The sequence below is a fragment of the Perna viridis genome, chromosome 2, assembly GCF_037379345.1.
Source record: "Perna viridis isolate PV_CMFRI_1.1 ecotype Kerala chromosome 2, ASM3737934v1, whole genome shotgun sequence".
NCBI lineage: Eukaryota > Metazoa > Mollusca > Bivalvia > Mytilida > Mytilidae > Perna > Perna viridis.
Window position 1 is genome coordinate 41,599,077 of NC_142446.1, and position 13,811 is coordinate 41,612,887.

The window sequence follows — 13,811 nt, forward strand, 5'->3', positions numbered from 1 at the left end:
TTTGTTTATTTGTTGATTTTGTTTATTGGCGTAAATCGTATAAAATAATACTTTTTATTATAGAAGTATCTGAAGTGGACATTAACAACACTTAAATGAGTTGTGCCTTATTGTCATACACTGTGTACGAAGTTACAACTCTAGATTAAACCTAACAATGAGGAAGAATCACATGACCAGTAAAAGCTATATCTATACACCTTGTTTGAATAGTGAGCATGGTTTCCGTCCGTTTGTCTGTTCGTTCGTCCAAAGTTATAATCCACAACTCCTCTGAAAGTGCTGAATAGAATTTGATGAAACTTACACAGATTCTTTATTACATAATATCATTGTGCACCTCCTATTTTGTTTTTTGTTTGCTGTTTGTTTGTTTGTTTGTTTATCTGTATGACTTTTAAGATCCCCTTTTGCAAAACTGGTGTCACGTCAAAGGAGGGGCATCTTTTAACCCACAACTCCATTGAAACCGCTGAGTGGAATTTGATGAAATAAGCTTTCACAAATTCTTAATGACGTGGTGCTAATTTACACCCGTGACCTATTTGGGGTTTACGCCTTTATGCTTTGAATCACTTATCAGGTATCCAATATGGTTCCCGGGGAGGGGAACGGGGGTATCACTGTGCGAGCTTTGTAAAGTTTTTTCTTGTTTTATAACACTTTCAAAAAGGTTTCCAAAGCAGTTCCCCGTACAGGTCCGGGTGTCAAAAGAAAGAATAGGCCTGTAGCAGTGCTAAGCTTGTCGTAAAAGGCGACTAAATAGTGCTCAGAAACCTAGCCCGGGGCTAGGCGCTCTGCCCACAGAGCAACTGGAATGTGTGCCCCAGGTGGTGTAATTTATTTTGTAGTTATTTTATTTGATAATCGTGATCCAATCAGCTGAACGGGTCCCAACTTAAGAGAAGGCAATCCAGGGAGTGTCAATTTCCGCTAAGGTTTAGAATTAACCTCGCTCGTTCTAATATAAGAAATATAAAACTTGCCATGTGATGGAGATGTGTGTACATTGCTTAAAGTAAAACTTATCTTTAGGATAAAGTTATGGTCCTCCTACACAACTAATTATATTTATAATTTTTGCTTTGTTGAATTTTACAAATTATATACATTTTTATATGGTTATCATATATCAAAACTATTTCGAGATTTCATATGCCGGACAATAGTTACTCAAAATAGCATACCATTAATACAATAAATCTGCCTTGTTTATATGAATTATAAAATAAACACCATATTTTACTTCGAAACATTATTACATCACAGGATATATTTTGATAACCCTAACGAAACAAACATGTTCAGTCAGTCAAATTAATCAAGGAAATCGGATAAAATTTTCGACTGAGACCGCATGGATGTAAGTTTCTTACTTATTTCTCTATAAACATACATTTAACCCGCAATAATTTTCAATTCCTCATTTTATTTCGCATTGTTTTCATTTCCGTCATTTGTCCAAGGGCGCTGATTTAAGGTTTTATTCCATTTGAGTACAAATTATGGGCTATAGTATTAATCAAGAGATCTGAACCCCCCTTTCCATCCCACGTTAATAAAATTTTGCATCTGCGCCAAATCAATCTGATAGGAATTGCAGTTCTTTACCTTTTCTGTATTTGACTTCATTTCTTTTCTTTTTTTTTTCTTTTTTTTTAGTTTAAGCATCCTGTCCGTATTAATTTTCTTGATTTAAGCATAAATCATGCTAAGGGTGATTCGCCCATCAAATATTTTCAGTCTCAAATTGTCTAGAGAAATATTTTTTTTTCTGCAATGTTTGTTCCCCTTATAATGCTACTTATAGTGTTATATAATTTTTGACCGGTAACAGCGTAAAAACGTATACAAATTCCGGTGGACAATGTTACTGCATTTTTATGTAGAATTTTAGCGGTAAATATCTACCAAACCCAACTGACACTTTCAGATTTGAAAACATTATCTATTAAGAATTCTCTCGACTTAGGCAGATCTATAGAGGCCGGGGCCGGGCCTCCTTCCAATGCTCGATAGTTTTGGTTGAATAATCACTGGAATGGAAGCAGTGCCCCATCCTTTTTAGAAATTCTGCATCCGGCAATGTTCGATGCGGTAACTACATGTATGTTTGTAATATTCATACTTTGCCATACTCGTTCAGAGATTCTATCAGTATTTACTTAATAAATGTAAAGCTAGTTTTTTTTACCCTTGAAAGTTGTTCTGCAAATAGACCCTTTTGTGCTAACTTTGGAATATAGTTGTTGAGCATACGTGGAGCATGCTTAATATACGCGCGAGGAAAACTCTTTTGTTCTACTCAAGTCCTACATCGCGGAAATGTATATTGTGCATGCTCATCAATTTACCACAAAGAGTCTATACATACAACCAATTTTAATTGATCTTGTGGCCCCGTGCAGGTCCGGGTATTAAAAGAATAGGCCTGCAGCAGCGCTAAGCTTGTCATAAAAGGCGACTAAATAGTGCTCAGAAACCTAGCCGGGCCTAGGCGCTCTGCCCACAGAGTAATTGGGATGTGTGCCCCAGGTGGTGGAATGGGGTACCCCTGGCTCTGTACATGCTTGGGTTGTCAGGCTATAATACGGAAAACCTGATCGCAAACCATAGTGGTGCACCGTGTTGGGAAAGATGTCACTTTCCTCGCACGTTAAACGCTGCTGTGGTATTAGATAGCAGTAGGAATCTTTGCGCTCCGCCACAGGAGGCTAAATTACCCGACCTTACCCATCCTCCCTTCTAGTGGCAATCAAACTTTTCGACCCTATTATCCTTGTATCCCATCCCTTTTCTTCATTTCATCATCGTTCCATGTTCATTTTATCATTCATTTCATGTTCATCGTCTGAATATAGCTGAAATATTCCTGCTCGGACGTTAAACACCAACAATCAATCAATCAATTGATCTTGTGTAATTTCGAAATATTCATATTGTATATTACGTATGACTGTATGTACATGTACGTATGACAAACGATTGTTCATTTCAAATTTCAGCAGATGATGCATATACAGCAGTCAAATTGATTGGTTGATTGATTGATTGATTGATTTTGTAATTGATTGATTGATTGACGCCCAAGCAGCAATATTTCAATTATATCCGGGCGATGAACATGAAATGGATGATAAAATGAACATGTGCAAGAAATGATGATGAAATAAAAATAGGATTGGACACACGTATAATTGGGTCAACGAGTTGCGATTGTCACTGGAAATTGGGAGAGGTTGGTAGGGTCGGGCGATTTAAACTCCTATGGCGAACCAAGACTCATTCTCCTGTTGAATACCACAGCAGGATTTTTATTAACTTGCGAGGAACGTGGCATTTTTCCCAGCACGGTGCTCCACTATGGTTTGCGGTTAGGTTTTCATATTATAATATGATAACCCCAGCAGCACATGCCAGGCTAAACCCATTCAACCACCTGGGGCACACAACCCAGTTGCTCTGTACGCAGAGCGCCCTAGGCCCCAGCTAGAGTTCTGACGGCTATTAATCCGCCTTTTACGAGTGTCCGTCACAATTTAACATAAACTGGTCCCCACTTAAAGAAATTGAAGCATTACAATATGATAAAACTCTTGAAGAGACAAATGACCAGGAAACTGTTATGGTCTTGGATTTATTACTGCCTAAGCACAAATTTCACCCTGAACTCTACTGCCATATACCAAACAGAAACAAGTATATATACAATATAGGTACATTGACGAAAATTATTGAAGATATGTGTATTCGGCTTGGAACGGGGGAATAGCTCGGCGGAGCTTCGCATTTCCTACCCGTACCGTCGCCTCATCACATATCTTCAATAATTTTCGTCAATGTACCTATATTGTATATTTAGGCTAGAAACCACTAATTCCACTTCCCACAGGCTTCTATGCTAATTTCACAATATTCAATGGCTTCTCTGGACTATACCTTAACTTTAACCTGCAGATAACTATATATCAGCATGATTCTACATATGTCAGCTCACATTCCTCAGAATGGCATGTGGGGTTAGCAGACTTGCAGTGCAGTACTGGTCACCAGAAGTGAAGGGTCTATAAATAGCATGGGAAATCCCAGTGTTTTCACAAGATAGGGGTATATTTAGAAACCATTATGGAGATTAGGCTTCACATCACAAGAAGCAAAATGCACCTATAAAATGTACAGAAATGTTTTTCCTTTCAGAAACTGTTCAAATTTTTTAAATAAGATGAGAACTTTTTTCACAGCACTATGAGGAACAGGGGTAATTTCTGCGTAGGACTATTTTTGCGTACGTTCCACTACGCAGACTTTTTGTATCGCGCTAGAACTCTAACAAATAGGCTTCTGGAACAGGGTTATGTTGCTACAAGATTGAAGTCATCACTACAGAAGTTTTATGGTCGTCATCATGAACTCGTGGATCGTTATGGTGTATCCATCAACACCATGAAAACTGATTTATTCAACGGGTCATAGTTTTCCTTTCCTCGTTTGTCTACCCCGGACTTGACTTTTTATGAGCAACTCAGCGGGTGTTTCTAGAAAAGCAGAGGACGCTTACCCTACCGGTGCACCTGGTCCATGCTCCCAGTTTTTAGTGGAGTCCGAGTTGCTCATTTACTTTTGTTAATTTGTTTGTATGATTTTAGTTACTTTATGTTCTTTGTTGTGTATGTCTGTTTTCCATGTCTGGTCTTTTGTCCCTGGATTACATTCTTTTGATTACCGCTATAACCTTGGTTCCCTTGATTACTCTTCCAAATGCTCATTGGTTGAATTGGTGGTCTGTAACCTTTATCATCGAACTTAGATGTTTTCGCGTAGATGGAGCAAAAATATCAAACAGGAATTTAAAACACACCTCATATTTAAAGAGCTTCTTTCTGATTCATTTCATTCATTCGAAGGTAGTTCTAAAAATTTTTAATATTGTGAATTGTTAAGAATCTCGACTTCCTCATTCCGAAAAATCATGAATATGTTAAGTTGGATGATATGTTATAATCGGATTTTATCGTAAGAAGGAAGACGAAATAATAAACTTAAAAATTCAATGGAGATGTAAGTTATATGTTTTAATTTACATTACTCAGTATTCATTTGCTCTGCAATGAACATGTAACAAAATTTGAATGTTTTTCGAATTTTCCTACTTATGCCAATGCTCTGATTTAAGTCTGGATTAGTAATGCTTTCAAAATTTTACGTTTGATATTCTGTGTATGTTTGTAATGTATTGAATGTGTCTAATTAATAGTTAGTATGTTATATGCGCCGAAGGCATACAGTTAGCTATTCGTATTTTTTTTTCATTTCTGAGAGTGATTTGGGGAAAATATGACCGAAAAAATGGGCGAAGGATTAAAAACGATGATAATACACGAAACAAGCAGAAAAAAATATTGCAACTTCTTTTGAGGTTAAGACACTTTGATTTTTCAATAAAATGTGGTCGATAATTCATAGTACTAGTAGTGTAAAAAGGTAACTATCTACAGACAACTCATCGCTATGAACTGTTTAATTTCGCCAAATGAAATATTACTATAATATTAGAGCTCGGGACATGTAGATGTTGGCCCAAATACAGGCACTTATATGACAGGGACCGTTCCGACCAATATCTTTTTTATAGCATATAAAACAAAATTTAAAACTTTGCAGTAAACATTTTCACGTATGTGTCATAAAAAAAAACATTTTGTCGCATTTGAATTACAAACAAGGATATGGCCTAAATACAAAATTTAAATTTTCCTTTCTAACAAGGAAGTACCCGAATTAGCTCAATTTCATAAGTTAACCACAGGTGCGTAGATACACAAGATTGGGGAAGAACTTGTTAATGACTGTATCATTGTTCACAAAGCTTAAAGTCTACATACATTCTATTGAAATTTATGTATTCACGAAAATATATATGCAAATTAGTTTACAGAATACTTTGAATGTGCAAATAAAACCTCTCATCACGATTTTGTAAGAAGGTTTCTCATTGGTTAAAGTAACCTCAGGTCTCGCAGTCGCAGGTTTCCGATTACTTCGAGAAGGGACATATCATATGGGTGATGAACTACAGGGGCGGATCCAGGATTTTAGAGAAGGAGGCGCATAATTAAAAAAATTTTAGGTTAAATTTTTGAATATTTTTCTACAGTGGGTGCAATCTTGATATTTTTTGTGGTAAAAATAGCGAGAAATTAAAGTTTCAACCAACATGTAAAACCGCCTAAATCTACCCCTGACAACCCATGCTTTGCAAGTTTTAGGGGGGGGGGTGGCACGTCCGCCGCGCCACCGCCTGAATCCGCCCCAGAGCTATTCTGCAAAAGTAAGCAATATATACAAAAGTATTACTTTTGCAGAATAGCACATCAACCATATGATATGCCTTAGCTCGAAGTAATCGATAACCTCCGAGACCCGCGGTTACTATATCCAATGAGAGGCCTCCTTACAAAAATCGTAATGAGAGAGAATTCATTTGCATATCCAAAGGATTCTGTAAACTAATTTGCATACAAAATTGAATTTTGTCTCACAAAATCAAAATTGACTTTTTTGACATAGAATTGACTATTGTGACTCAACACTGAATTTTGTCTGAAAGAATGAATTGCGTCATTACAAAATGAAGTGATCATAAAACAAGTCTGTGTTACAATGTTTTGTACGACAAAAATGATTTTGTTATGACGGAATTCAATTTTGTGTACACAAATTTGAATTTGATTACAAAAAGATCAAGTCCCATTCGGCGCCCCGCACATACTATCTTTTAAACAATCAAGCGAAGTTCTGTATAGATTAAAGAAATGAAAAATGTTACACTTTGAATGAAAAAAAGTAATTCATTTTTTAATACATACGAGTTCCCTTGTACCTTCCCTATTGACAAACTTTTATTAGCTCTAATGCAATTACATTAATTGGATGAGGTTCATACGTTAATTGGATGAGGTTCATACGTTATATGACATTAAAATATACATGATGCGAGTTCACTTAAGATATATAATTTTTTTTGTGAGATTGTTGTAATGTTTCGTATTTCGGTTGTTTTCTGTTAATAAACACTGAATCAAAATAAAGTTTTCTTATTTTATCTTATCTTATTTACGTTGTACATTTAGGAGAAACTATAGGCAGATCCTTTGATACGGGTGCCGCAGGGTAAATTTTATCTTACCATTTTGTTTTCTTCGTTTGGGATGTTAAACTCAATCAGAGTTTTTCTTTTGTATCGAAAGTGGATGAATCAGAATAAATGTCCCAAGTTCCCTAACAAATTATGAACAGATAAAAGATTTATTTAAGTTAATTTCAAAGTTTCTAGTACACTCTATGTAATTTATTTATTTCTTCCCATTTCAATAAACGACATTAATTTTTGGAATACATGAGTTTGTGATCTCCTTAGGTTGTTAATTTATTGGGCATACAATTTGGCATTTGCTTTCCAGTGCCTTGGTGTTCCATAGACACCCCCTTAATAGCATCTGACTTTTTTTCAACTAGGATTGTAATCTTTGCTTGAAATGTGATTTTTTTCAATTTCGTGTCATTTTACAGCCTGTTTATACAGCCGTAGCACTTGCTATACTTGGCTTGGTAACTTTGATTGGACTTGCCATAGTCGTAGGATTCTTATTTTGGAAAGTTTACTCCCATCACAAGTCGATCAACAGAATAAGCGAAGAAACTGACAGGTACATTTATCATACAAACGGTAGGCTTATCAAATTAGAGAATAAAGTTACAGATCTATTACAAAAAGTGAAAAAATACGGTTTGGAAGATGAGGTCGTTTATAGACGTAATCAAAACAATGATAGTGCAATTGATGTACATGATGTCGATTCCTTCTCTTGCGGTCGAGCAGCAAGACCCTCTGTTGTTGTTAAAATCGACAGAGATGTTGCAAATATATTTGGACACGCCCCTCCTGACGCTCAGGTCATTGGAATTGTCCAAACCCAGTACCAGGAAAAGACAACTAATGTCGTTGGAGTCGACAACATGGAATTTAAATCAGAAGGCAGAAGTAGAAAGTATATGTCTGAAACTACAAAACGCATGACGATATATGATGGTCGTCCTACTTCAGTATTATTTGATAATTCGACCGTAGCTCCGATTACAGGACCATCCCAAAAAGGGATATTTGTTCACAAGACCATCGGTAAAGACGGTGGAATGCTCAGTGTCTTCGGATTAATGCTGGACATACCTAGAGGTGCGTTAATTAAAGATACCCAAATAACGTTAGGTGCAACGTGGGATACTACAGTCTTTCCGAAGCTGACAAGGCAATATGCACTTCTGAGCCCAGTGTTGGTCTGTCAACCTTCGATCAAATTTTCGGAAAAAGTTACATTAACATTCCCGCATTGCGCTGAAGACATTCAAGACTGGAAATTTAAAGTGTTACACAGAGAAAATAACCTGCAAGATAAATCTAGTGAATGGCAAGAACTGCAAATTAGTGACAACTCGGATTTGGATATAAGAACATATAAAGTAAACCTTAAAGTAAACCATTTTACTTTATTTACTGTAACTGGTCATAGTACAACGGAGAAGGTCGCAAAGAAAGCCGTGAAACTTTTAGCATTTACAACACCGTATCAAAATGGCAGGTTTTTCAAAGTTCTGATTTACTGTATCAACAATTATGATCGGGAGTCCCCTGAAATGCAAGTAAGTAATGGTTATGGTTAAACTAGCTTTAATGAGTTCGTTACAAACCTTCATAAGAAAAAAACTAAATTAATAAATGTCAAATGAATATAATATTCAAAACTTTAGCGTCAGGGCTTAGTTTCACAAAGCACTCGTAAGACTTACAATGTAGGTACACGTAAATCCTTAACAAACCAAAGGAAGTTATGTGCACGTAAGTCTTCCGTATTAAAGCTTTGTGAAACGATGCCCAGGTGACGAAGACAAACCTAAAGACAACTAAGACACAAATACTAAAACTTTAGCCTGAATATGACTGAAATATTGCTACTCGGGCGTTAAACCCCAACAAACATTAATATACCAATCATGCAGTACACTTACAAAAATATGCCTGTTAAAGCAAGAATAAGTTAAAAAATATTAAGTTTACAATTTACACACATATACTATTCATTATAATTAAATCCTACAGCATCAATATGAATTCATAACCTATTCAAATCAACAGTTTATAATAAGATGTATTGGAGTCTTAGCGGCAAAACTGAAGTAAAACTACAGGATATATATATTAAACTTTAAATCATTAAGATTAAAAGAACTGAACCGTTGTTACCACGGAAAGTTTCATTGCGGATAAAAAGAAATGGAATACCCCTACGACCAACATACAGTTCCACCCAGATCAATTTATTTTTGAAAGTAAAGGCATAATGCTACGAAATCCCATTGAGCTCATTTTCATAGACTATTAAAAAAAATGTTTGCGTTATAACGCGAAAATTGTTTTTTAAGTCTACGGAAATGAACTCAATTGGCTTTCGTACAATGCCATTACATTATGCATTCATAGACAATATTATGAATATTCATCTTGGGATTTAGAAGTAATCGACACTACTACCATTCATCTAAGTTAATGACAAAGCCCATTTCACACAAATTCAAACTCCAAAATCAATCACGCTTTTAAAGAATCCCTTTTTTTGGAAAACTTAGGTAAATATACATGAGCAAATTATAGTCTGAACTCACTTTTCAGAATCTCTGTACTCGCACCGGCAAAATGGGTACTTTTTACTATCCTTCTGGGTTAACGGCACTATACATGGAAATCCTAAAACCAATCATATCAAAATTCAAAACATCAAATTGTCAAATGCATTACCTAAATATCACTCCAGCGAAGTTTCATTAAAATCATACAACGGTTTAGGAAGTGTCAGTGATACAGAAGTGTGACGAACGAACAGAAAAGTGAATGAAACTACCTCTGATCACTATCTGCTGCCACCTCTAAAGCAGTGATATAATAATAGTAAAGAAAATTTACCATAATACTTAACATAAAACATAAGATTTATTCTGTTTTCTATTGATAAAAGAGTATTGAAGAGGAAACTTCCGGTTTTGATATGAAGAAAGCTGACGTTCTGCAGCCGATGATCATACAAGACAATGAGGAGGATATAATTGTCACTTCGAGCAATGTATCTATAGGATGGACACTGGATGGGGAGAAAAGTCAAGTAAAATTATTATGTCAAACCCATTACTGCACATACAATGATTGTGTTCAGAAAAAATATCTTGGTTAAATAACCATCGTCTGATGAACTTTTAAGGAAGTTAACTGAACAACTGACAAGCTGAATTGTCCTTTCTGATAATATCTAATGAACTCAACTTCTCTGTTGTCTAGTTAGCTACCTCAAGCAATTCATCGAATCAAGGGAAGGCCAATTCCCCTAAACATTGTTTTTGTATTCGCTGTAAAAAATAACACTATTATACTGGTTAAAAATGCTTAAACTGTGGAACATGTCTAACCCAATTATATGCATCGGGATACAGTTCGAAAACAGTTCGATTACGATAAAAAAAAGGGGCGCAAGATAATAGCATACAATGTCGTAGAAGGATCGTATGCACATACGGATGCCCGGATTTCGATGCTCCTGTATTGTGGTGGCAATATAACAAGAAGTGGAAATACTTAATCAGTCATTCAGGGTCTGTTACAAACTTCGAAGTATAAATTATTGTCATACTTGTGCGAACTGAGGAAACAAACAATGATATTACAAAAATTATATAATACCAAACAAATGTAAACACACGTGCACTTAAAAATGTTTCCATCAAAGATAAAGATTACTTTGGTTGTTAAGGTATGTCATCCGCATTATCATAATCATTAAATCTGTTATGACAAATCGTTATATTTTCTTCCTTATTACAGCCTGTATTTAACTTATCTCCTTTTTCAGAATATCGACTTCGAAAGTGCTTGGCACAGTTTATCGCCCTCCTGCAAATTCATTTTCAACCCAGCTGATGACAGTATCAGAAAAATAATTTGTGATTTCATTTACAATCAGAAGCCAAGTAAAAAATACAGATCGATCAAGATAGCAGAAGAACATATACAGGTTATACATATACACATATCAAGTTATAAAAATGTTATTTACTATCGTGTTACATTAATTCTATCCTGTACTTTCACATTAACGTCTATGCCCATAAAGTAGTACATAAAATTAGGCACCATCTTTTTCATTATCGAAGAGGGGTGCTGATATTATTTTCAAACATTTATTACCAAGTTTTTTCCTTAATAGTTATTCTAAATAAAAATGGGTATATAAAATAACAATAATTTCCTTATTGATTTTCCAAAGACTCGCATGCATGAAAATCCCAAACCCCGACAATGAAATGAATATTGCCTTAGTTGATAAATATTCATTTGCGTCAGTTTTTGAATCATTATATTATTAATTTCATTTTCTTTGATAATTCCAGTCTTGTTTTGATATTATAATTGGCAAGCTCTTAAATTTTATATCATGCATTGTACCAATTTTTAATCATGAATGTTTTTCACTGAATAAATTAGCCCAGTACTCAGTACTGTCTTGTTAATTTCAAAATGGATCCTACCCTCATAAAATCAAACAGTTCCCTGGAGACGTGCATGGAATATCCTTGGCGATTACATCACGACGGATAATTTACCATACACTTCTTGTTCATAATTCCAGTTTTCACTGAAAGACAATTTTTTTTATATTTCCAGTTTTCACCATTAGCACTAAAAGACAAATTAGGTCAAACACAAAAGTTGATGCAGAAATTAGTACTGTTAATGGACCCGCACTCTGACAACGATTGGAAAGTTCTGGCTGAGAAAATAGGATATACATATGATAAAATACGATGGTTAGAAACACAACGAAGTCCAATGGAATTGTTGCTTAACAAATTCAAAGAGGACGGGAAGGACATTTCTGATTTGAAAGGACCTTTGTCACAGATAGGTAGACTAGATGCAGTCTCAGAAATAGAAGAAACTGAGATGAATAGTAACCAATCCTCTCATGTTTAAAGAACACGGTTTGATATACACCTCCGTGTGGGTCTCAAAGTATAATATACACAAATATATATACATCACATATTTTTCTACCAGGTTGGATGTACATGTCTATCTTAGTGCGTAATATACAACAAGAACGTCTTTCATTTTTCTACAAAAATCCAGCCAGTAGTTTACTTTTATGATGATCAAATGACAATAAAGTCATTTGTGCTTTACAAAGTTTGCATCTCAAAGCTGATGTTTGAACGAAGAACATTGCAAGGGGTCCCATTTATCTATTAGACGTTATATTTCTACAGGGCGTGCCGAAAGTAATCGATCGGACACTCCTAATTTTCCTATAACTTTCTATGTAAAAGAGTAATTTAATTAGGTAACCCATCTCCGAGCGCAAATCAAAAGAATATATTCGAAGGATGAAGACAAGACAGGAAAAATAGACACACACAACAAAGATCAAATACAAGGAATTAAAATTAAATGAGCAACTAATAACAGCTAGAAACATGGACCAGGTGCACTGGTAAGGAAAATCATACTTAAAAAAATTAAATTGTCTTTTCTTCTCAACTGATTTTGATGATTTTTTCACCATTAAAAAGAAAAATGTTGAAATTAAACTTTTGTGATTTAACCATGTTCTATGTTTACAATATCATTTTTATTACGATGTATCCATCTGCACCATGAAAACTGATTTGTTCATCGTGTCATAGTTTTCCTTTCCTTTCTCGTCTACCTCGGACTTGAATTTTTAGGAGCAAATTGGTGGGTATTTCTAGAAAAACAGAGGATGCTTACCCTACTGGTGCACCTGGTCCATGCTCCAAGTTCTTAGTGGAGTCCGTGTTACTCATCTGCTTTTGTTACTTAGTATATATTATGTTAGTTACATAATGTTCTTTGTTGTGTATGTCTGTTTTCCATGTTTGGTCTTAGTCCCTGGATTACATTCTTTCAATTTCCGCTAGAACCTTGGTTCCCTTGATTACTCTTTCAGAAGTGTCAGCGAGTTTAGTACAGAAATATAATTGTCATCAAATTAGTTGGAACTGGTGTAAGATTGTAACGTTATCAAGAAAAGTTGTTCAAAATCCATTATAAAATATTGTATTTGATTAACCTTGTGCATTTGAAAGCTTTTTCTTAGGAAATAATATAATCATTTAATTTTATAGAGGATAAAATTAAATGTAAAAAAAGGCAAGAACGGGGAAACTGTGGGGTGTTCCGATGGTTGAATCCACCTTTTGTCCGAAAATTTTGAATTTGTGTTTTGTTTTGGCAAAAAATACCAATGATAGCCCGAAATTACGAAAGCCCATTGATCTCATTTTCGTAGACTATTTTTTTTCCGTATAAAGCGAAACTTTCGCGAAATAACGCGATCCTTTCCCATAACAAAATTACGGCGAGGGGTCGGGGGGGGGGGGTCGCTCAAGGCCCCCAGTGAGTCCGGCAAGGCAAAGCCCTGAGGGAAACTCCTGAATTTTAACGATTTTGGAGCCAGTTTCTCAGAGCCTATACTACGTTCATGGTATGCATATGTGATAAGTAACCTTTATTTCATCTTTAAAATGTGTGTTTTTATTTTTGTTACTTTTTCCTTAAGTACGCAACTGCGTATTTGCGTATAGGCAGCTACGCCCCTGATAGAAGAAGAAAACTTAAAGATTTGTCCGCCTGTATTTATACACTTGGATTTTCTATTTTTTCTTCTCTAGAATTTTCAATTTTCCTGTCT

The 13,811-nt window shown here is 35.3% G+C and overlaps 1 protein-coding gene across 1 annotated transcript; it reads left to right on the forward strand.

The window, feature by feature from the left end:
- The first annotated feature begins 1,257 nt into the window (after positions 1–1,257).
- LOC148625111 (UNC5C-like protein) lies at positions 1,258–12,205 on the forward strand. The gene is made up of 5 exons (XM_088568402.1): positions 1,258–1,363; positions 7,570–8,697; positions 10,068–10,211; positions 10,953–11,114; positions 11,765–12,205. Exons 1-5 carry the CDS (start codon positions 1,358–1,360, stop codon positions 12,071–12,073), a joined length of 1,749 nt encoding a protein of 582 aa, XP_088424528.1. The 5' UTR covers positions 1,258–1,357; the 3' UTR covers positions 12,074–12,205.
- The last annotated feature ends 1,606 nt before the right edge of the window (positions 12,206–13,811 follow it).